This window comes from Vulpes lagopus, chromosome 18 (genome assembly GCF_018345385.1).
Source record: "Vulpes lagopus strain Blue_001 chromosome 18, ASM1834538v1, whole genome shotgun sequence".
Lineage (NCBI taxonomy): Eukaryota > Metazoa > Chordata > Mammalia > Carnivora > Canidae > Vulpes > Vulpes lagopus.
The window spans coordinates 39,298,708-39,324,731 of record NC_054841.1 but is presented as its reverse complement, the minus strand read 5'-3'; the positions used below and the strand labels follow the sequence as shown (position 1 = coordinate 39,324,731).

The window sequence follows — 26,024 nt, the reverse complement described above, 5'->3', positions numbered from 1 at the left end:
CTGAAACCCACCTCATGGTCCAAGTCCCTGCTCCACTGTGTCAGGTATACTTGGACTCAAGCTTGAGCTTGTAAATAAACCCTTGTGTGTTTGCAAAACAAAACAAAACAAAACAAAACAAAAACAAAACAAAACAAAAAACTCCTATGACTTCTTCCATGACAAAATTTCTTTTATTGGTTTGTCACCTTCCCTTTCTTCTTCCCTCCTGTCAGTTATGTGACCCTTGAATCCATTCCTTTGATTCTGTTCTTTCTCCTTCATGCCAACTGATGAGGATTTCTACTTTAGTGTGCATCAGCACTTGATATTCACCAAGTCCAAAGTAAGTCAGCATATTGTCTACCTTTCTCTTCTACTTCCCTCTATCACCACCATTCTTCCAAATTATTTAGGAGATATTTTTTTTTAATTTTTTTAAATTATTATTTATTTATGATAGTCATACAGAAAGAGAGAGAGAGGCAGAGACACAGGCAGAGGAAGAAGCAGGCTCCATGCACCGGGAGCCTGACGTGGGATTCGATCCCGGGTCTCCAGGATCGCGCCCTGGGCCAAAGGCAGGCGCTAAACCGCTGCGCCACCCAGGGATCCCTTTAAGAGATATTTTTAATTCAATTCAACAAATACTGAAAATCTCTTCCTGCTGTGCAATCCACTCAATTAATTAAGAATGTTCCTAATTTTGATTAGCAAGTAAGAATTGCTTGTATAGTGGATATAATGGGAAGGTTTTTTTAAGGCTTTATTTATTTATTCATGAGAGACACAGAGAGAGAGAGAAGCAGAGACATAGGCAGAGGGAGAAGCAGGCTCTTCACAGGGAGCTCAATGTGGGACTTGATCCCAGATCCCGGGATCACGACCTGAGCCAAAGGCAGACACCCAACTGCTGAGCCACACAGGTGTCCCTATAATGGGAATTTTTAATTTGACAACTATGACCATGTTATTGTTAGCCTATCAAGAATAAAGAATTGTCTCTAACATCTAACACTTACCATCATTGCAGTGTCTAAAAACCTGATAAATATGATAACTACCTCTTCAGCCAAGTTATTGATTAAAAAAAAAAAAAGCTCTTGTAAGAATGCCAACAAGTAGACAGTAGGAAGAGAAAGCTGAATACAACTCAACAAACACACGTTAAACAACAAACGTAATAGACAACAGAAGATTTGAGACCTCCAAGAAGAAACAAGGTCCATTTAGGTAAGATGGCAAAACCAAACTGATTATGAAAAGGCTGTTTTTTAGCATTCAGGTAAGTTCCTGGTACAAGCTTGATGCTTAATCTTGAATGTACGTATATATCAAGATAGGCTGATAATCAGTCTTAAAACTTTAAGTAACATCAGAATCACCCAAAGGACTAATTAGAAGATAAACTAATAAGCTTTACCTCTAGAAATTCTGATTCACTAGACTGGAAGTGAAGAATAGCAATGTGCTTTTCTAACAAGCTACTAATCAAGAACTAGTACTCTAGATAAGGATTTCTCAACAGCAGCACTGTTGACATTGAACACTGACATTATGGGCTGAATAGTTCTTTGTTGTGGAGAGTTACAATATCCCTGGTCTCTATCCACTGGGTGCCAGTAGTGCATACACCCTGTCACAAGACATTGCCAAATGTTCTCTATGGAAAAAAAATAGCTTCTGGTAGAGAACCAGTGCTCTGTATCAACAAGATTACCTTTTTGGGTAGTCTGTTAAACTAAAAGACCTCATTACTTCTATAGACACTGTGATCTAGATGCTAACAGAACATTATATAACATCTCACAAGTTATCCTAGTTGGATAAAACAGAAAAATGCTGGCTGAATAATATAAAAGTTAAAAGCCTTTGTATTTATTTAACTATTGGATCCAAGGGCTTTGATTAATAGCCTTTAGCACAGAGACAGGCCTCTCAAACCTATATTATTTTGAGATACCTTTTCCTAGACTGCAATGTCAAAGAGGCTGCATTTCTTACAATATCAATCAAATGGTGGTAGCTACCTAGAGTGTCACTTTAAGAAGGATTCCAGAAATGTTTATAGACAAAGCAGGAAAGAATACTGAGCACTTGACAATATGAACTTGACAATACGAACCCTGGAAAAGGAAATAATGCCATGGCCTAGACTGCTGTTCATCAGTGTCCCAATCTGTATTCCTGTTCCAGATATTTGATCATATCTAATTTTTGCATGAGTTTTTTAAACTCCCCTCCCCATTTTTTTTTTTTTTAACTCTGGAGTATAAACCCAGTTAGTTATATAGCATTTCTTCTCTCTACAACATTTTCTATAATTTCCACATCTTGAAGAAACACTTTTAATTCAGAATTATGTAGTATACGAGGTCCTATTGTCATTTTTCATATCTTTTGAGAGTCTACAATTTTTTAAGAAAAATAAAATTTTACTATATGTGCTGCCTTTACTTAAAGAGAGTTCTAATATATCCAGGCACTTGGGAACCTCAAACTCCTTTAGACCTAAGTCTGTTCCATGATCTCCTTGAGAACAAAAAATCTATTCCTCTCTATAATTAGGTAGTCTGTAGAATACTTATATTATTAAAACACTTCTATGCTTCTCTCATTTTATTCCTATTTACATGTCCTCCGCCATTCCTTGACCCTAAAATTTTAGGTTCCACCACTCTCTAACTAGTATGTTTCTTTTGAACAATGAAGAAAATAAGCAAAAGAAAGTTATAAAAGAGACATAATTAGAAAGATTTATTCAGTAATTATGTTGTCTTCAATGTGCCAAAGACTGCAATTATTTTTAATGAAAAATTCTCAAAGAACAAAAATAACCAAAGTAAAAGGAAAATAAGTTATAAAAGTCTCTTTTCCATTCTAATAAAATTTCCAAATTCCTACATTTCAAAAACAGTGTACAAAATTGGATGTGGTCAGATCTTAAACAACCAGTTTCAACACAAATCAATCTAGGTAATAAACCAACCTCAAAGATGAGTCACTGAATTTGGATTACAAAGTATTTTAAATACAATCCCTTTGGGTGGGGAAAAGGAAACAATTTATTCAACACTGCCAAATCATTGTACTTATATTAATTTATCATTGCTTTTAATATGCAGCTAAAATGTAAAAAAAGCTTATCCAATAATTAGTACTAATATAATTAACAGAAAAATTACTACTGGAGATCAAAGATTCCCATTTATATAATTTTGGAAATTTCAAATTATTTGGAAGTATCGGTATTATAGTCAAATCTGTTGATAAACATTTTTTTAAGATCAGCTTTATTAAATCACAAATTATTAACAAAACATATATATGTATATTTGTTATATGCAACATGCATATATAGCCATCCTACTTTTAGATTTTGATATTCATTCCTAATATACTGATTTTCTAATGACATCATGGGCATTATTGTTATTATAATAAACATTATTTATATCTGATTAAACAACACTATTATTTAGCATGCAACTAAATAGTAAATACAACAATTAGCAAAAAAAATACTTCTGACATCGATGAATGCTGTTTACTTTCCATCAGAACACTCTTTTTATCTACCAGGAAACCTCATAGAAGTTCTGTTTTGAGTTATAGTATGAAGATGAAAAGTCTAGGGATAAGAAACCATCTTCAGTGAGCCATACAGAACCTCTAAGAACAAGGAAGGTTAGATAGTTAGTTTCTTAAATTTGGTTATGAAAGAAAAGACAAAAATACAACAAATATAATATTTAAAACAATATTTAAATGCAATATTTAAAAATATGCAAGGTCATGTACCTAATTACATTCTCAATTCAATTCTCAATTTCTACTTTGCAAAGAGAAAATCTTTAAAACAATATTTAAGAAGCTGACTGTAAAAAAAATAAGAAGCTGATTGTATGGTTTACGGATTATCCTAGACTTTTTTCCAAATATTAATTAGTCAATTCATTGAAAGAGAAAAGTAAAACACAAATTATTTTTCTAGCTCCTTGAAATTCTTGCAGAAAGCTAACACATATAATAGAATAAATTCTACACTGATTAAAAATTAAACAGAAAAAATCCACAGAAAAAAGATAATTTAACAATTATTTTGGAAATGGAAGGCTTTTCTAAAAGGAAGCAATCAAAAAGGAGGAAATGTTTAAAAACCAAAAACAGGGAAGCCAGGTGGCTCAGCGGGTTAGTGCTGCCTTCAGCCCAGGGCGCATCCTGGAGACCCGGGATCGAGTCCCACATCATGCTCCCTGCATGGAGCATGCTTCTCCCTCTGCCTCTCTCTCTCTCTCTCTCTCTCTCTCTCTCTCTCTCAGGAATAAATAAAATCTTTAAAAAATAAAAAAATAAAAATAAATAAAAACCAAAAACATATGTCAGCTACACCTCAGTAACCCGCACACCATGCACATCCACATATAAACACCCTTTATATATAAAAGGAAATACTCAAAACTAAAAGGCCAATGGCTGGAAAAAAATACTTTCAACAAATATAACAAAGTTTAGTATCTTAGTTAAGGAACTTAACGAACTGCAGACATAAGAATATGCCTAGAACTTTAAGAGAAAAACAGGCAAAGAAGCATGAATAAGTAATTCACAAAAGAGGAAATGAAATTACCAAAAAACAAAAACAAAAAAACAAAAAAAAACACAGGAAATTAAAACAAAGTGGGAAAAATACATATTTGGCTATCAAATTAGCAAAGATATTAAAATATAACATGAAAAGATGACAACAATTTACTGAACTAAGCACTCATAAATTATTACAGAAATGTAATCAACCATGAGGAAAGGTATTAAGGTAATGTGTATCAACAGCCTTAAATTTTTTTAAACTTTGTTCCAGTAATTCTGTTTTTAGGAAACTACTCTAGGGCAAAGACCCTTTAAAATGTGGGAAATGCCTCCTTAATTATGTTTGCTTTTGTGATATTTATAATACTAAACTTGTGAGAAACTACTGAATAGGGCAGCCCCGGTGGCTCAGCAGTTTAGCGCTGCCTTCGGCCAGGGTGTGATCCTAGAGACCTGGGATCAAGTACCACGTCGGGCTCCTTGCATGGAGCCTGCTTCTCCCTCTGCCTGTGTCTCTGCCTCTCACTCTGTGTGTGTCTCATGACTAAATAAATAAAATCTTTAAAAAAAATAAAAATTAATAAATTTTTTTTAAAAAGAAACTACCGGATAGTTAAAATGGATGGATAGATACAAAGAAATGGCTAAGTAAGCAACAGCAAATCCTGTTACTATAAATTAATACATGTAAAATAAATAGTCTGATATATAATTAGCACTATAAAATATATACAGTCATTCAAAATTAAGAATATGGAAAAAACTTACACTTGAAAGCCAGGTGAAAAAGTAAGACACTGACATGACGTATATCAACCAATCAGCAAAGAGAACTACACCAAAATGTCAATGAGGAAAACAAAAAACAAGATTTTGCTAAGGAATTGGATAGCATAAATCAAGAGTTTACTGTGCATTTAAGCTATGCAAGCTATCTACTCCACTCCGGTATAAAATTAGAAGTTGGTTTCACTGACTAAAGACAATTGTTAGTTCTCAGGACTAATTGTTAACTATGCAACTGTCTAAACTGAAAGCTTTTCTTCCTGAAACATTATTTCAGATTCCAACTTCTTAAAAGACTATTACAGTGCTCCCACTTGGCTGCCCTCCAAGTTTTCTAGCTAAACTGTAAGTGCAGAATCCTTGCCACTGGTGCACATATGGCACAGATAATGTCTATTTCAGTTACATTTGCAATATTAACAGACTGGAATCAAAAGTTCCTGAAGAGAGGCATCTATTTTATGGAAAAAGCTATTTGTATTCTATTTATGGTAACTAATTTTCTTTCTTTTTTAAAAAAAATATTTATTTATTCATGGAAGACAGAGAAAGAGAGAGAGGGGGGCAGAGACAGGCAGAGGGAGAAGCAGGCTCCATGCAGGAAGCCTGACATGGGACTGGATCCTGTGACTCCAGGATCACACCCTGGGCTGAAGGCGGTGCTAAACCGCTGAGCCAACCAGGGTGCCCAAGGTAACTAATTTTCAAAGTTACTTTCTGCCTGAACATAAGTTTCAGTAACAACCAAAGGTGAAACGTTGCTATGTTCTTTTACTAAAGAAGAAGAGAGAGAAAGCAAGAAAGCAAAAGAAAAGAAAGAAGCCCAACTTGCATTATAATGACACAAAAGAAACCCCTTATTTAGCTTCTAGGTGTATAAATAAAAACGGTTATATTTGAGGTGAGTAGTTCCTGTCAATGCAGAAAAATCCTCCTTAAGGTCATTTACAAAGGTAATATATAAAGGCGCTTTGGCTTCATGAATTCTTACAGATAAGCATGTTTAAGGAAAGAGGGAGAGAGAGAGAGGAGAAGTAGAGAAAAAAGAGAGAGTAAGAGAGAAAAGCTGATTAATTCTTGTCTCTTGCCAAACCAGAAATAGAAATAACATACACTCCACCAGCAGACTATATAATACATATGGACAAATATTGACATTAACATAGAGTAGGAATAACCAGAGTTTTAGATTTTTAAAGTGTTAAGATCAAGATTCTAACTGAATTATAAGAAACCCAGTGGTTGATACAGAAATAATGGATAGGCTCCTAACTCTTATGATTGGCCCATCAAATCTAATATCTGGCTTCAGAGGCTCCTAGATTCAAATTAGAAGCAATGTTCTGTCATGTAATCCACCCTGTATCGTTCCTCTTTGGTTGCTTCTGTAGGATTTGTATCTAAAGGGGACAGACCAATAAACTCATTCAATATCAAGTTATCAGAGGTCTCCTCTTTAATAACTAACTCCCAGAGTACACTCCTTCCCCACCACACACACATCTACATCCAGCTCCCAAAAAAATGGTTATAAAGTAGGCATAATATTGGACCGATGGCCAGAGATCACCACTCACCATCCTCCATCCTGGACGTTTACAAAAGGAAAAAAGAATTAAGCTCATTTTTCCTGTCTTTTTTGTAATGTAAATTCTACACATTTGACTAACATCTAGGATCAGCTTTCATCAATATAAGCTACACACATGCACACTAATTTTAATGTTGTATACAAGACGTTTTTAAAAGGCTGACTAGCTTTATCCTCATCTACTCACCTGGTATGAGTAACAAACATACCAGTTTCTTTCACTTTAATGTCAGTCGTCCCTGAGGGCCATATAGCAAGCTGGTAAGAAAATTTTCAGTTGAAAGTGGCATTTAAAAATTCACTTGCAAGAAATTAGTAATACCTTTTAGAAGACTAAAAATATTTTCAGTTAGTCAGCAACATCTTTGCTCTATCAATTAACCACAGCATGTTTTTGCTCCCAAGTCAACTGTTTTTATTATCCAGACTATCTTTCCCACTTTGATGCTCCTGTCAGTTATGCTTAAAAATGTAAAGAATGCATCATAATGCTAGCCAACAGAAAACAGAACAAAGAAGGTAAATCTCCAATAAGAATAATGATATTAAGTAGTTCAAACACCAAACCAAAGTTTAACTATTTAGTGCACTTGTCTTCATTATCATTCCCTTTCATAAATATGTATGGCCCAAAGTTAGCTACACATGCTAGCAAGCAGGGCCCTCAAAATGTTCATTATTCCATGGCAGACTAATATGTGTTGGGTGTGAAGCATATACTATCTTATCTGGCTACAGGAACTACCATGCACACACATGATTACAATGAGAGTAGCTAACGATCAAGCAGGAGGAGGGCACAACTATCCCAAATTGGGACATTTCTGAGAAACCAAGGACTTTGGGAACAGGAAAGTCAAGTCAGAATCTTCAGTCTTTCTAAAGGATTTAGTCGTTCTAAAGTGACAAAGCTTTATTGTGTACATCTTAAGAGCTGTCAGCAACCATATCTTCTGAATGTAGGCCATTCTTCAGAGAAAGAGTAAGAGACACTAAAAAGAGGTGAAGAAACCAAAATAAAATATAGCAAGGGTCCCAACTGCATACAACCTTCTACTTGCAGTTATTCCCAAAGTCCAGCTATATCTCTGCCCTCAGCATGCCTCAGTCACACTGCAATGTTCATTAGTATACTTCTATGCTCTCCCTGAAGCTATTTATTCTGGCTGTATAAATACCCATTGTTTCATTGGCTCATTCCCTCAATGGATGACAGTGTAATGAAGAAGATTTTCCATCAGAAACTTACGTCAACATGATGTGATAAGTACATCATAACACAGATTTGCATACCACAAATCTATCTGGGGCAACATTGGGAGTGAGGAGGATAGTAAGAGGTGTGGAAGCCAGCATGTGCCTAGCATCCTGAAGCACAGGAAGAGTTGGCTTGGGAAGATAGGAGGAGGAGGCGTCCAAGAACCTAGCAGAGAATGGCCAACACAAAAGCAAGGGAAAATAAGGCAAAGAGAAATGTTTCTTGGGCAGATGGCTGTGGAGTTGGCTGTGTTATCCTTCCATTTTTAACAATTTTTTATAGCTTTTCTTCTTTTATATCTCTTTTTCCAACTAGTTTCCTCGCTTCATACTCCCCTACTAGTCCAAATAAAGCTCATCTTAAAATGCATATTTCCCATTAATAGGCAAATCCTTCATTTTAAAAGCCTGAATTAAAAAGCTCCTTTTAAAATGAACTCGAGTTAAATTTAGGCTTAGGTCCACAAAGTAGGGGAAAAAAATCTGTGTCTATTACATTTCTCTTTCATTGCAGACTGGATATGTTTTCATTCACTTTTGTGCTCTCATTACACAAAGGTTGATAAGCAAGTTCGTAATATTCTCTCACCTGAACTGTAGATCTAATAATCCTAGATAAAGACTGTCTCAACTTGCTGATATGTTTGTACTGCTTGATTATGTAATAACTAATGGCCTTTTTTAAAAAAGAAAATCATGTAATACTCTCTAAGCATCAAACCAAGCTTTCTTTTCCACTACTAAACAATCCTACCCTTGTTCTGCTTTGAAATCATTTTAGGCTCAGCCAACAGTTTTATTGCTCAGCCCAGTCCTCCTCTGGTTCCCAACTTTGCATCAGGCATTCTCATCTCAGACCCAGCTGACTAAGGTTGTTATTTGCCCTCTCCTTCAGTGGAGTTGGTGCTATACTACTTCTGCTTCCCATCTTGTTGCCAGCCACAAATTGAGCTTTCTGCTGTAATCTACATTGCCTTTAACCCCTTGACACAATATTTTAGGTATTTATCACAGCAGTTAGTGACAGCAACTACCATCTAGCCCACAGAATGACCTCTGGATAATGACTGGTAGAGTCATCCTTCTTCACTTCACTTAGTCAACTATTTGAACTCTCCTGAGAGTTTTCAAGTCAAGCTTAAGTAGGAATAAATCTCAACCTGGACCGAACAATAATATAAACAAAAGTGTCAATGAGTTCCAACTTTCAGGAGCAGCCACACCCCCCATTCCCAGGCAAATTATGATATGGAATAAGATGAGTAAACAGGTATCCATCCCCCAACAAGGGCAGAGCTTGGAATCAAGTCTCTACAGTAGACTGACCTGGGGCTCAGTCCCCCTTTCATATCACTGAAGTCTCTCATTATGCTCTTTAAGGAAGACCAGCCCTCTTTCTCTTGGACCTTCCTCTGATAATGAATCTCTAGATCCTAAATTTCTACCTGCAATTTATCTTTCTTCCCAATATATTTCCCTATTATTGGACTGAAGTTCTGATTTGTTTTCTGTGCTGTTTATTCTCCATTTGACCCCTTCTAAGATCCGTATTTTGCCCTATATGCGTTCCAGAAAGCTGACCCCCCCTAAGGATTACATCATACAGGTTCCTCTCCTGTCTGGTTTCCAGTTGAGTGGTACAGCAGATTAGAAGATGAGAAGAGAAAAAGGTGAAGATATTTCTTCTCTATTCCTCCTTGCTTCAGTGTTCCATCTCTGGCTGCATTCCTCTACAATTACAACTCTAGCTTCTCCTCCGTAACTCAATTTCTTACTTGGCTCTGTTAACACTATTTCCTCTGCTTGATCACTAAGTCCTAGGGATGGTAACACCTTCCTGCTGATGCTGATCAAAAGGAACAGTTAGCCATTGCTTGTACCCTTAATCCTGCCCATATCTTAATAACTAGCCCCTTCCTTAAAGTCTCTTCATTTAAACCATTTCAGGTAAATGGTGTTTCCTTCTAGGACCCTGACAATGTAATCCTGGTAGTAGACATCTGAAGTTTTCATGGATCTGAATCACACCCCACCCTCTAGACTACTTAATAAAAGCAGCCTAACTTTCATTCCAGGTGTCTACTCTCACCCCACAGAGCCCACATGTTTTGGGATATAACTTACTCCATCCCTGACTCATCCCTCATAGGTCTGAGGCTCAGACCTATGCTTACCAATATAACCCTAGCTCATTACCAATAAATGGCTAGGGATAGACACATGACTTAAGTCCAACTGGACTAAAGTCTGGAGCTTCCATATGAGCTAGCCAAGAAAGACAGGTTGTCTTCCACCAGATAAGATTGTACTGAGGATATGGTGTTTAAAATACTTCAAATGGAGGTGCCAAGAGAACACTATAAAGATGAGGATGACTGGGAAAGCCAGGACACAGAGAACTACAAAGAAGTCAGGTCCTCAGTGACATCACTTGAGCAGGTGGATCAAGTTTGCTTGGCAATAACTCCATAGGGATTTTTCAGTTAGATGAATCAACAAGGATCATTTTTGTTTCAGCAACTCTGAGCTGGGTATTCAACCACTTGTAGAAGCAAGAATCCAAAAGGATCCAGCACCATCCTAAGCCCCCAGTCTATTTTCAATTCTATCTCAATTCCCCTGAAGGATAGGGACTTGCTATACAGAGAGATGCCCCAGAGGTCAGCCAGTAGCTCATCTATATTTCCAAGGGCCTCCTATGAGGAGACTCCTTTACCTGCATTTTCCAACTCTTAGGCACTCCACTATATCACATCAGACCCCAAAGCTACACATCTGCATGAATCACAAATGAAGATGGTCGAGGTCCCTAGACAGCATGCCTAGCTGGACCTGTCCTGACATCCCTCACATGGCAGTATCAGTGTCTCTTCCCACATCTGTCCTACTTATTAAAAATAAATAATTCCTGCTAATATATCCTAAGATAAACAACCATGTGTTTCCTGAGCTATTACTTCCCTGTCCTCCACACTTACTAACCATTTCTCTTGGATGCTATTGCTTATCAGATCCCAAACATACTTTCAACCTGCTACTCATCTAACCCTCTTTAAGAGAGGAGCCAAAGTATTTACTGCCTCATTTTTTGCACATATCTCACATCAGACTGACGTGTATCGGGCATACTTCTTTCCTATACCTATGCCTCCAAAAACTCCAGAGTTTACCATAGGTTTGTCACTCTCACCAACCTGTCTTGCCAATGCCCCAGCAAGATATTCTGCTGTATGTTTTTCCAAATCTATGCAGATATATTCACAAGTTTATTCATTTCATCAAAATATTTTTTAAAGATTTAATTTATTTATTTATGAGAGACACGCAGAGAGAGAGAGAGAGAGAGAGAGAGGCACAGGCACAGGCAGAGGGAGAAGCAGGCTCCATGCACAGAGCCCGACATGGGACTAGATCCCGGGTCTTCAGGATCACGGCCTGGGCTGAAGGCGGTGCTAAACCACTGAGCCACCTGTGCTGCCCTTATCAAAATATTTTGATAATAATTTGTATAATGTCTGCACTGGACTCCATGGGATATATATAAAGATAGGTAAAATTGAGTCAAGAAATTGCCCTCAAGAAATGTTTAGGTTAGGGATCCCTGGGTGGCGCAGCGGTTTGGCGCCTGCCTTTGGCCCAGGGCGCGATCCTGGAGACCCGGGATCGAATCCCACATCAGGCTCCCGGTGCATGGAGCCTGCTTCTCCCTCTGCCTGTGTCTCTGCCTCTCTCTCTCTCTCTGTGACTATCATAAATAAATAAAAAATAAAAAAAAAAGAAATGTTTAGGTTAGCAGAATAAATAAGGAAAATGGCCAAAAAGTGATGTGTGCCCTAATAGAGACTTCCAAAGAACAAGAAATAACTTCTAGCTAGAGGTAGCAGTACAGGGAAGTCAGAGGGAAAGCATTATCAATTACAGAATGTCTACTATAGGTCAGACACATTTGGTTTGTACAGCTCTCACCCAATGTATTCAAAAGCCTACTCAATATCTGCATTTATTCCTTCCCCCAAAACTATACAGAAACCAGAAAATAGTTATAAAAAATAATATCACATGACTCCTTGCCTCAAAATTTTCCAATGATTCCCCATCTCATTTAGAAACAAAGTCCTTACAAAAATTGACCTAAATGACCCTGCAAGATCTGGCCTTGTTCTCTCTGCCTTAGTTTCAATCTGAAATAGCCAACTGATCTATTTGTTGTTCTTCAAACATGCCATTCACCCATACATATAAGAGACTTGACACCTGTAGCTCCCTCTGCCTGGAATCATCTTTCTTCAAATATCCCCCGGCTCTTTTCAGTCCCTGCTCAAATGCCATCTTCTCAGTAAGCCCTTTTCAAACTACCCTATTTAAAACTGAAACCTCACTCTTCCTTCACTTTCTGCATTCTCCACCCTACCTCTCTGTGCCACTTCTGATACTATGTATTTTGTTCTTAATTTACCTATCTATCCCTACCAGAATGTAAATTCTATGAGGACAGGGGTTTTGTCTCTTTTCAATCACTGATATATGCTATTACTACCTGAATATTTATCAAATATCAGAAATATATAGTATTTAAAATTTAAAACAATCCTGAGATTTGGATATTCATATTTTTCAGATGAGAAGACCGAGGATCAGAGGGACTATGGTACTTTTCTCAGGATCAGAGAGTCATCAAATTGTAGGACCAGAATCTAGAATCAATCTGTTAGACAATAAGGCTCATGTGTTTAGGAAAAATATAAAGGACTGGAAGACTAGGCTTTACAAGAAGAATACGATTTAGTCAAAAGCATATTTGAGGGCCACAGGAGTAAAGAAAAAAAAAAGGATAAGAACATAAGTAAAGGCACAAAAGCTAGGATATGTTTATGAAATAATGTGCACAGAGACGGACACTTAGATGAGGATGGCATGAGCAGGAGTATAATGTAACACTGAACAGAGTGGGGGAAATGGATAAAATGAGGTTAATTCCTATGGTTCAGAAATGAATCCTTTTTTTTTCCTTTAGCAAAGTGGGACAATGGGTAAAAAAATAAAGCTACATAAAGATGCTTAAGGCAGTTTTCTGCCCGGGCTGAAGATGAAACTCAAACTAGTCCATTCAAACACTCCTTACAAAGACAGACAAATTTAAAGATGAAATGAGGCATGAAGTCTTCATGTACATTTCAGTTAGGCATCTTATCCCACATTAATATAAATAATCAAAAGTTAACTGTACCTACAAAAGCTATTTTCTATAGGTATCCTGAATACTAATTAGGAATTTCACCCCAAATATATATCTTCAAAAATAATTCTGGACACCATATTAAGAAGGTATGTAGATGTGATAAACCAAATTATCATTCAAATGTTATGTGCTCTGGCTTCTTGAGGGTCAGTAAAAGAATCATAATTAGAAATGCAACTATGTAAATAAGACAATGACTGGAGTCTGGGAAGAGGAATGGCGGGAAAAAAAAGAATCACAGAGTTACAGAGCTAGTAGCACTCTTCAAGGTCACCACCAACCTCTTCACTTTGCAGGTAAAGAATCTGAGCATACACAAGTGGCGCATCTAGGTTCACAAAGTTCATGTGTGCTATAGTCTGAACCAGAGCTGTCTCAGACTCTCAGTTCACTGACCTTCAGGAGTCTCCCTCTTATAAACTTTCAGATACAAAGAAACAGTTCTGTGTATGAAAGTCCCTAATGCTGCTTAATAGAGGACCCTTGAGAGAATCTTTGTGTAAATGTCTGGGAACTGACAGTCATTAGTTCAAATTCCAGTTAATATAGAGACTTTAGTCATTGAACATTTACTGAAATGGTTTTTATGCTAATAGAGCTTGTTTTACCACAGATTTTCATAAAAGCATCATAGACAGTTTGAAATAACTTAAGCATTCTAACAATAGAAGAATCTCCAAACCTGTTGTAAAATACAATAAAAAGAAGATCTGACATTTGTGATGATATCTATATGATTCTGGACTCACATATTTCTCTCTCTTCATAGCAGTTGCCTTCTCAAGGAGACACATTGTCTTCTAGACCCTCCCATAATGTCTGCATTCCAACATGAGCTTGACCTCAACGAGACTCACACTAGCCTTTGAAATTCTGCAGTACTTCTTCCTCCAAATGTACTGACTTTGTATATGTACATGAAATTTTAAACCTCTATAACCACAAATACTTTAATTTTACTCTCATTTGAGAGGCAGGGTGGTAAACATAAGTAAAAGAAATCTAAAACCTGCTTTAAGTCAATGTTCAAAATAAAGACATTTGAATAAATCTCAAAAATCACAAAAACAATTAAAAAAACAAATGATTGAAAAAATTGTACAAATAGATAATTAAAAGTTTTAAAAATTAGAAATATTTCTCATAAGGCATTGGATATCTTTGTGGAAATAAGTACTTTTAAGGCTTAGTGTCCCCTGTTCAATCATCTCTAAGATCAATTTACCTTCTCAAAAGTTTGATTTTGTTTAACAGTATTATTTTCCTTACTTTCACAATCTACTAATACTAATGAAATAACCAAAGCATAAAACAACCATAAAAAATCTTGTGTGACAATCAACCATGAAATTTCGATAGAATTACTGTGAATAAAAAATAAAGATGTCAATGTAGCACCACAGCATGAAGCAGCACATGTAAGCATTAGGAAAAAAAAAAAAACAGAAAAGAGAAAGATGCATTCATTCAATTGAGTTACTGCCACTCTACAACTGAATGAAACAGAGCAAAAGATGAATGCCCAAAACAATCTACCACATTAAGTGAAAATGGAATGAGAAGCACTTTAATTGGATAAAATTTAAGAGCTGAATTACAAATGCCACATAAATAAATAGCTCTAAATAATGTGTTTTTCCAGTTAAATAATGACTTTAATAAAACAGATGAAAATGTAGGCTGTGTTGTTTTCTCTGCCTGTCAGAATCTCATTAGCATTTCAATTTAAATTCTACAAGTGCACTCAAATCTCTCATTTGTACATCTGGCATAACTCAAAACACTGCCTTATTTGTTAAAAAAAAAAAAAAGGCAAGGCAAATGAGCCGATTCACAATATCTTGCAGTGGTATTTTAATGGGTGAAAAACAATGTTGTTATTTCAATGTTGCATAACAGCAGGGGTCTCCATGTGAAAAAACTGAAAAGATTTAGATAACACTTTCGAAGAAAAATTATTTTTATAACAAAAAGCATGGAAATAAGTGTTATGCTATTTTAAACTATTCCACATACAGAGTTAACATATGAACCATATTCATTTGTCTTTATAGCAAGCTTAGAAATAGTATCTCAAACAATTAATGAAACTCTAATTACAGGTAAATAGGACTTTACTTCAAAGTTCTTAGACTGTAACAAAGGTTTTCTAATATACCATTGGAAGCACTTAATTTTAAAAAAGAAAAATGCAGGGAACAATTCTTCAAATTATTTGTGCTTATCAAGGGCTCTAAAATAATAGTGTATATAAGAGTCACACAAAGAGGGGTGCCTGGGTGGCTCCGGCATTTAAGCAACCAAGCCTTGGTTTCTGCTCAGGCCATGATATTATGGGTCCTGAGATCAAGCCCAGCAACAGGCTCTATGCTCAGTGGGTGTCACCCCCTCTGCCCTTCCCCCCCATTCAGGTGCATGCCTGTGCAAGTGCTTGCAAGTGCAGGCTCTAAAATTTCTTTTAAAAAAAGAATCACATAAAAATATCTTTTAAATGTATATTCCCAGAGTTAGCCCCAGAAATTCTAATCCATTGATGGGGAGCAAAAATTAGAGTTTTTAACATATATCACAAGTGATATTAATGTAAATGGTCTATATACCACAATTTGAGAAACACTAACCTGTAGGATAAATTTCATTTCCTTTAGACCAATATTTCTTTCATGATCTGGTTTTATTCTACCTTTCAAGTTTATTCCATAAAATGAGCTACCTAATTTGATTAATTACCACCATCTTAGCTTTGTGCTAAGTACCACAGTCTGGATCTGAACTTCTTAGATCCTTTATATCACATGATGGATTCAGACCGCTGAAGGCTGGTTCATGGGATATGGAAAATAAATGATGGGCATTTGCTTTAATTCAGTCATCAGAACCAGAGAGATCCTAACTGAAGTGTCCCTAGGTAGAAAAGATCATAGGGAAAGAAAGAATGGGTAGTAAAGAGTGATGCTTTATGACTAGTTGGTCCTTACAAAATTCACTTGAATCCACTTACAGCAAGGATTTCATCTGAAAAAGGAATCTGGATAAATATAAAAGTAGGCTGTCTTTATGTTACATTTAACAAAATTTAGTTATGATTTTAACTATGATAATTTTTTGATCAAAGAATAAACTACTTAAAGGTTTTTGTTGATTTTCCTAAAATTACTTCATAATACTGTGATATAACAGCTGTCAATTCACATTTAATTCATAAAAGGCAGTAATAAATGTCATCTAAGAGAAATATTCCAGGGTTTCATCAGTTTTCCAAATAATCTCTTAATCCTTTGCCATTCTAGTCTCAACTGAAGAATTTAATGGCATTACCTTCATCAATTTTCTCTGCTTCAATTGTCAACTGCTGAATTCTTTGTTGGTGGCATTACATATGATTCAATAAATTCTACAGGATCATTTAATCCAACTTCATAAAATCTCTATCAAATTTTCTTTTTTTTTTTCCATCAAATTTTCTATTTTATATAGTCAATTTACATTGTATTCCTTAAGGTCTAATATAGTCAGTTAAAAACACAGACACATTTACCACATTTTTAATCACTAAGAGAATGGCAAAACTTTTGATGGAATATGCAAAAGTAAAAATTCATATTAATCTGACTGAAGACTAATTTTATACAGGTCTATTTGACCTGGGAATGTTTTCTTCTCATGCCTACTTTAATTCCCCAAAGAACCTAGGAAGGTGTGGATTATAAATAATCTGGTAACAACCCCTATGGATCCAATAAAGCAGTCAGCATTGAAAACATCTGTCAGAATATAGCTAGCAAGCCCCACTAGGCTGAGCATCAGAAAGATCAGAAATAGAGCTATATGCTGTGGGGGAGAAAAGCTGGTAAAGGCACTGTATGTTACTATGTGCTGGGCTTGCCAGTGAGGTGGGAGACACTCCAATAGCAAGTCAGCCAAGTCAGGCAGTTATGGGAAAAAATCTTGAAAAACACAAGTTTCAAAACTCTAGTTCATATATGTTATAGCATAATAAATATTTACTATGTAGGTGCAAAGGAGTTTTATATACATTTTCTCATTAAATCTTCACAAAAACCCTGGGAGGTAAGCAATATTATCATCACTTAGAAAAGCAACTGAAGCTTAAAAATACTAGTTCACCAGAGTCTCTAGAGCTAGCAAGCACCTGAGTTGGAATCTGAACCCAGGATTCTGACCTTAAAATCAATTCTTTGAATTATTATGCTGTAGACCTTTGTATTTTAAATTGTCTTGATTTTATTTTTTATTTTTATAATTTTATAAAATAAAAAAAAACATATATATATATACATATATGTACTTGCTTTAATGACATTATCAACATTTCTATCCCCAGCATCTAGCAGTAACTTCTACACAGGTACCCATTAAATACTGCTTGAATTAAATTGTTGGTCATATCCATAACTAAATTAATATTTCATCCAAGTTCAGATGTACAGCAACCAATTATACCACTCCTTTGGGACTGAGTTTGACTTTTTTTCCAGGAACACACTGAGAAGAAATGAGCCACTTTCTAATAAAGTCTATTACACAGAATTCTGCAGAATATGAACGGAGGATATTTTAACATCTGAGAACGGTTCAGAACATGTAAAAAACTTACAGAGAATGAAATACTTCTTTTCCAGTTAAGGTAGATCTTTTAATTGACAGTTTTGTGATTTCTAGGTACCAAATCAAGCCATGATTCAAGAAATATCTATCATAAAAGAGATAAAAATGCTATGTCCCATCCCTGTACAACAATGCATTCAATTCACTCAACAAGCTATTATTGAGCAACTACTATGTGTCGCACAATTACAAATACTGCATATAGATACATAAGATACCCACACTCATGGAACTGATACTCCAGTGAGATGCAATAAATAGTGAACAACAGAAAAGTTAAAAGGTGGGACTACCAAACTTAAGAGATTTTGCACAGAAAAGGAAATCATCAACAAAATGAAAAGTCAATCTTTTCATGGAATGAAAGAAAATTTTACTAAGGGGTTAACATCCAAAATATATAAGGAACTGCTACAACTCAATAGCAAAAACAAAAACAAATAAGCTAATTTTAAAATGGGCAAGGGATCTGAATTGTACAAGCTGATATATGTATACATTCTGAAAAGAGTCCCCCCCATTGTGTTAATTAACATACTCATCACCTCATATGTTTATCTTTTTGTGTGTAAAAACCCTTAAAGTTCAATCCTATAAAATTTTGACTATACAATACGGTATTATCAACTACAGTCACCAAGTATACATTAGATTCCCAGATCTTATTTATCTTATAAAGGAAAGTTTATACTTTTTACCAGATTCTCCTAATTTTCTCTGCCCACCAGCCACCAATGACAACCTACATTCCACTTTCTGTTTCTATGACTTTTTTTTATATAAAGTTTTCACGTATAAGTGATACTATGCAGTGTTTATCTTTCTCTGTCTGGCTTACTTCACTTACCATCCCCTCCAGGTTGATCCATGTTGTCACAAATGGCAGAATTTCCCTCTTTTTTTAAAGTTGAGTCATATTCCATTTATAATATATGTATATATATCTTCTTTATATACACACATATATAAAACATAAAAATTTTTATCCCATTTATTATACATATTTACATACATATACATATTTTATCCTATTTTTTATATAGTATCTTTTATATGTTTAATATATAACACACATTTTCTTTATCCATTCATCCATTAATAAACATTTAGGTTGGGGCACCTGGGTGGCTCAATTGGTTGAGTGTCTGACTCTTGATTTCAGCTCAAGTCATAATCTCAGGGTCCTGAGATGGAAGCCATGTCAGGCTCCACAGTTGGAGTGGAGTCTATTTGGGTTTCTCTCCTTCTCCTCCTGGCCCCCCAACCCACCCTGGCTCTCACACTCTCCCAAATAAATAAATAAATAAATAAATAAAGTCTTTTTAAAAAAATAAACACTTAGGTTATTTGGCTATTCTGACAATTTCATTTCTCAATTATACCTCAACAAATCTGAAAAAAAAGGATATTCTAAAGACATTCTAAAAAATATCTAAATAGACATTTCTCCAAAGATACACTGATTGCTAGTAAGCACACGAAAAGATGTTCATCATCCTTAGTCACTTGGGAAATGCTACTCAAAGCCACAATGACATATCACTTCAAAAGATGGCTTTAGTTTTTTATAAAAATGCAAAATTATAAGTGTTGGCAAGGATGTGGAAAAAGCAGAACCTTCAAACATTGCTGGTGGGAATGTCAAATTTTGTAGCTACAGTGGAAAAACAGGTTGGCCATTCCTCTTGAAGTTAAACACAGAGTTACCATACAACAGAGCAATTTCACTACTTTCTTTGCTTTCTCTAATTTTTACTAATTTATTTTGTTAATAAATTTTTTATTTTTGTCATTTCTTGACTATGTTATTACCAAAGTAGAATAAAAGTGAGGAAAGTTTTTACTAAGAACTGATTTTTTGCTTTCTTCATATTTTCAAAATGAGCTATAATTCACATACCACAAAATTCGTCCTTTTAATATTTTAGTGGTTTACAGTATATTCGTAAATTTGTACAACTTCACCACTTCCAGAACCAAGAGAATCAAAAACATATTCATACAAAAACTTGCACATAAATGGTCTTGGAAGAATTATTCATACTAGCCAAAAAGTGGAAACAACACAGGTGCCCATCAAATGATGAATGGATAAACAATTTTGGTATATCCATACAGTAGAGTGTTATTTGGCCATAAGAAGAAAAGAGATAGGGAATGACTAAAGGTGGCCAAAAGGTACAAAATTCTAGTTACAATATAAATAAGTTCTGGGGATGTAATGTACAACATGGTAACTGTAGTTAACAATACTGTATTGCATAGTTGCAAGAGAATAGATCTTAAAAGTCCTTACCACAAGGAAAACGAATTTGTAATTCTGTGTGGTAACAGATGTTAACTAAATGTATCATGGTAATCATTTCACAATACATACATATAGCAAACCATTATGCTGTACACTGTAAATACAAAATTATATATTAGTTATATCTCAATAAAACTGGGGGGGGGATAAAGTATGAATACATGCTACAATGTGGATGAACCCTGAAAACAGTATGCTAAATAAAAGAAGCCAGACACAAAACGCAGCAGATTGTATAATTCTATGTATGTGAAATGTTCAGAATAAGCAAATCCATGGAGACAGAGAGATTAGTGGCTGCTAAGAGTTGGGAAATAAGGAATGGGAAGACACAGGTAAAAGGTGCAAGATTTCTCTTCAGGTGATAAAAATGTCCTGGAATTATACAGTGATAATACTTGCACAATATTGTAGATATACTAAAATCTACTGAAGTGTATACTTTAAAAGGGTAAATTTTGGATTAGGTATATTATATCACAATTTTTAAAAATATGAAGAAAAGCAAAGTAATGAGAACCTAACAAAAAGTTTCATCATTTTCTTTACCTTAATAATCAAATAATTGAGAAATGGCAGAACAAATTAAATAAATTAACAAAAATTACAGAATAAAAGAAAAATAGTCATTCTCTATAAATTTTCAGATGAGAAATGTGTTGCATCTAAGCCAAATATGATTAACACAATATCCATATGAAATTACCAATCTCTTTTACAGTACACATAATATATGAAATAATTTTAACATAACATTGGCCACTTGATTTATACTGCGAATTCTATGCATAATCTCTGATATTCAAGCAATTTATCATTACTCCTTTAAGATGCAGCAGAAATTAAAGTGGCACATCTACTGTCACTAATCTCCACATTCATATGTGAGCCAGTATAATTTCAAGCCAGCATAAACAGGAAAATAACAATAAACAAAGGGAAATAATGAAATATTAATTACTTCAACATTTACTTTTCTATGGCAGTTTTATTACTTCATAATTATTTTTAGATTGAAAGGAGATAATCAAGAGCCTGAATAATACCTCAGGCAATTTTAATAACCTATATACATTATACATTTATATTAATATAATATTTATATGTTTATAATTATTATATATTAAATATACATATTTCTTAAAACTGAAACAAAGAAATAAAAGCAGATGAAACCCCTTTTTTTTTTTTTAATTTTTTATTTATTTATGATAGTCACACAGAGAGAGAGAGAGGCAGAGATACAGGCAGAGGGAGAAGCAGGCTCCATGCACCGGAAGCCTGACGTGGGATTCGATCCCGGGTCTCCAGGATCACGCCCTGGGCCAAAGGCAGGTGCCAAACCGCTGCGCCACCCAGGGATCCCAAGATGAAACCCTTAGCAGTTGTATTTTTTATCGTACCACTGAATAATATATTCCAGTTTAACCAAGTGGCCAGTTTGGGAGTTATAGCCCAATGCTCTCAAAATAGAATATCAGAAAGAGTAAACCTGGAATGTATCCAAAAGTATTTCCATAATGAACCAGAAATTTGTCTTCCAAAATACACTCTCTGCATTAAACCTGTGGGGATCATATGTTCTGATTCAAGTGGCAAGAATTCAGTTATAATAAGCAGCCAACTCTCTTGTTTTTTACTCACTAGGACTGCTGTTTACCTGTCCTATAATAATCAGTACATCTAAAAAAGCAGAAATTAAATTTCTAATTTGATTCAAAGAAAAGAAACCAGAATAGTCTTCCAGTGGTATCTGACCAGAAGGACTGGTGACAACCAGAAGCAGTGTGGCCCAGCAGTGCTCAAGCTGGGAGGTGGGCCAGCAGAGCTGTCTACCCCACAGCAAAGCCAGTACAAGGCATGGAGCATTCCCATGGTATAATATAAATAGGCTGGTAGTTAATTTGTAGCCAAGGCAAAGGGTGGTTCCCAGCCCCCAACTAGCACCTGTTTGGAAAACTGAGAGTAGCTTGATGCCTCTCAGGCAAGGGAGCTGTTAAATTGTCCCACCTGCTGTGGAGAGTGTCTTTTGACCCCATATGACCAGAAGGGCTGATGACAACTCCTAGAAGTTGTGTGGCATAGTGGCACTTGAGCCAGAGGTGGGATGGCAGAGAAAACCCAGTGGCCCTGTTCAGTCAGGGAACTTATGGTGTGAGTCAGTTGGAGTTAAGACAAAAAAAAAAAGTTTTACCAGCTTTAGAGCTGCTTCCGCCATTACACCTGGGCAGAGTATCTAACTGGTAGTCCTGCTCATCACTCAATACAGCCTTCAGCCTGTCAACCTAACCAGACCTCCTGTTAAAGCTGCACAGCCATTCAACAGCCCTATATACAGTGGCATTTAGTTCCTTATCACCAGACCTGCCTTACAGGAAATGCTAACAGCAGTTCTTTGAAGTAGAACTCTAAAGTGGAGCTGAAAAAATGCTAGTTAACATCATAAAAACACTAAAAGGTAGTGTAAATCTCACTGATAATGGTAAATATACATTCATGGTTAGATTCTGCAATATGGTAACAGTAATGCATAATTTACTTAGAACTCTAAAAGTTAAAAAAAGTAGAAGTAACAAAAACGATCATAATCTGGTATAGTTACACAATATATACAACATGTAAATTGTAACAGCAATAACCTAAAATGTAAGGAGGAAGAAAAGTAAAATTGTAAAGTTTATTAATCCTATCAAAATTAAGTTGTTATCAGGGCACCTGGGTGGCTCAGGTCACAATCCTGGGGTCCTGGGATTGAGCTCCACATTGGGCTTCCCTTTCAGGAGAAAGCCTACTTCTCCCTCTCCTTCTGCCCTTCTCCTTTGCTTGTACTTGTGCTCTCTAGTGCTCCATGTCTCTCTCGCTCAAATAAATAAATAAAATCTTTACAAAAAATTAAGTTGTTATTAAAGAAGGGTATAATAACTTGAACATATTTTATATAAACCTCATGATAATGACATGGGAAAATCCTGTAGTAATTATACAAAAAAAAAATGATAAGTGAGTTCTATAAGCCATTAGTATGATACCAAAAGACACACACATGAAACAGTAGGATAAGAACAAGGAACAACATATCTACAAAAAAAAAAGAAAAAATTAACAAAATAGGAATAGTAACTTCTTAGCTATATATAATTATATAAACTGTACATGTATTAAATTCTCCAAAAAAAGGACAAAAAATGGTGTAATGGGTAAGAAAAACAAGATAGCACAATATGTCAACTACAAGAGAATCACTTTAGGCTTAAAGACACACATAGGCAGAAGGAGGAGGAGCTCGAGCCATCGGGCCCTGTGGAACCAGGCAGCTACAGCACCTGGTGTAAGTGGCCATGGGGAAGCATTAATTACTGCAACTGCTCCTTCCAGGACAACCTCCACAACCACAAGAAGCACCTAAATGGGCTACAGCACCTCAAGGCCAAGAAGGTCTGGTATGACATATTTCGAGATGCAGTTGCCATCTTGCTAGATGAACAGAACAAGCAGCCCTGCAGGAGGTTTCTATTGATAGGCCAGTGTGACTTTGGCTCCAACTGCAGATATTCCCACATGTCAGAGAGGGACCTGCAGGAATTGAGTATCCAGGTGGAGGAGGAGAGGCAGGCCAAGGAGTGCCCACTAGATGTTGTCAAACTCCCCGAGGGCCATCTAGAAGACTGGTTAGAAAAGAGAGCCAAGTGGCTGAGCTCAGCTCTGAGCGGCAGGGTCGAACCCATGAGAAGCACCATCTTCCAGTACCCCAGAGGCTGGCCACCAGTCCAGGAGCTGCCTTTATCCCTGTGGGCACCGTCACCCAGGGGGTGGCCCCTGCAGCCCAGCGTCCAGTGGGCCTGAGACCTTCATCCCCACTTTGACCCCCATCTGGTCAGGTATGTGTCAGTGAAAATAAAGATAAGGGCTCATACTGGGGATTCTATGGGCTCCCTCTCCCCCACCTGCTGCCCTCCCCCCATGGAGCCCTGAAACCACATGCTGGGCCTGGCTTGAATGAAGCCCCAGATCCTAGCTCTGCTCCAGAAAGCTCCATCCTCTCTTCCTCTTGGGACATCTCGAGAAGATGGGTGAAAAAACTTCCTTCTGGATGTTTATAAAGAAAGTCTATCACCAAAAAAGAAAGAGGAAGAAGAAGAAGAAAGAAGAAGAAGAAGAAGAAGAAGAAGAAGAAGAAGAAGAAGAAGAAGACGACGACGACACATAGACTGACAGTGAAAGGATGTAAAAACACATTTCAAGCAAATGGTAAACAAAAAAAGCAGGGGTAGCCATATTTATATTAGACAAAATGGACTTCAAACTAAAAATGGTAAAAGGAGACAAAAAAGGTCATAATATACTGAGAAAAGTGTCAGTACATCAAGAGGATATAACAACTTTATTTATGTGGCTATATTGTAGCATCTAAAATATATAAAGCAAAACAGAACTAAAAGAAGAAATAAACAGTAATACAGTAACAGTCACTTTAACACCCCATTGTTTACAATGGATAAATTATCCAGAAAATCAATAAGGAAACCGTGAACTTGAACAACACTATAGGCCAAATGAACCTAACAGATATGTACAAAACATTCTATCCAACAGAATACACATTCTTCTCAAGGACCCATGGAACATTTACTAGGACAGACTATATGTTAGGCTACAAAATAAGTCTTACCAAGTTAAAGAGGACTGAAATCCTTACAAGTATCTCTGACCACAATGGCATTAAACCTAAACTACAAAAAAAGGAAAAACAGAAAATTCACAAACATGTGGCAATTAAATAATACTCTCTTGTGCAATCAATAAATCAGAGAAGAAATTAAAGAACAAACAGAAAAGTTTTTTTAGACACATGAAAATGGAAACCACAAATACCAGAATTTGTGGGATGCATCAAAAACAGCTTTAAGAGGGAAGTCCATAGCAATAAACACCTACAAGAAACAAGCAACAAACATCCCAAATAAAGAACCTAATTCTACACTTTAAGGAACTAGAAAAAGAAGAATAAACAGCCCAACATTAGCAGAAGAAAGGAAAAAACAGAGATTACATCTGAAACAAATGAAATTGAAAACAGATAAACTATAGAAAAGGCTAACCAAATTAAGAGTTTAGTCTGAAAATTTAAATAAAACTGACAAACTCTTAGGCTAATGAAGAAGAAAAGGACATGAATTAACAAAGCAATAAATGGAAAAGAAAACTTTACAATGAATACCACAGAAATTCTACTATGAACAGCTATATACCATAGCTACTATGAACAGCTATATATCAACAAACTGGACAACCTAGAAGAATTTCCAACATACTACAGCTGAATCAGGACTAAATTGAAAATCTGAATAGACCAATACTAGTGTAGAGACTGAATTAGTAATCAAAAGTCTTCCAACAAAGTGAAGCCCAGGACAAGATGGCTTCATTGGTGAATTGTAACAAACATTTAAAGAAGAATTAACAACTATCCTCAAACTGTTAAAAAAATCGAACAAAAGGAAGTATTTCCAAACTCATTTTTTAAGGCTAACATTATCCTGATACTAACACTAACAGAAACTATAAGCCAAAATCCCTAATGAATATAGATATGAAAATTCTCAATAGAATACTAGCAACCCAAATTCGGGAGCACATTAAAAGGG

General features: G+C 35.8%; 2 protein-coding genes across 3 annotated transcripts in view; one reads left to right on the top strand and one right to left on the bottom strand.

Moving 5' to 3' along the window:
- Window positions 1-26,024, bottom strand: part of MACROD2 (mono-ADP ribosylhydrolase 2) — a 1,912,080-nt gene that overhangs the window by 1,718,859 nt on the left and 167,197 nt on the right. The gene's annotated exons all lie outside the window — the stretch shown is intronic.
- LOC121478266 (zinc finger matrin-type protein 5-like) lies at window positions 13,636-24,230 on the top strand. The gene is made up of 2 exons (XM_041733208.1): window positions 13,636-13,738; window positions 23,582-24,230. Exons 1-2 carry the CDS (start codon window positions 13,636-13,638, stop codon window positions 24,220-24,222), a joined length of 744 nt encoding a protein of 247 aa, XP_041589142.1. The 3' UTR covers window positions 24,223-24,230.

Excerpts from the sequence above, each read along its gene's own strand:
- LOC121478266 (XM_041733208.1), top strand. The coding sequence starts at position 13,636 with ATGACTGGAGTCTGGGAAGAGGAATGGCGGGAAAAAAAAGAATCACAG. Across the intron at positions 13,739-23,581 it reads CCAACCTCTTCACTTTGCAG|AAAAACAAGATAGCACAATA; the intron begins GTAAAGAATCTG and ends GTAATGGGTAAG.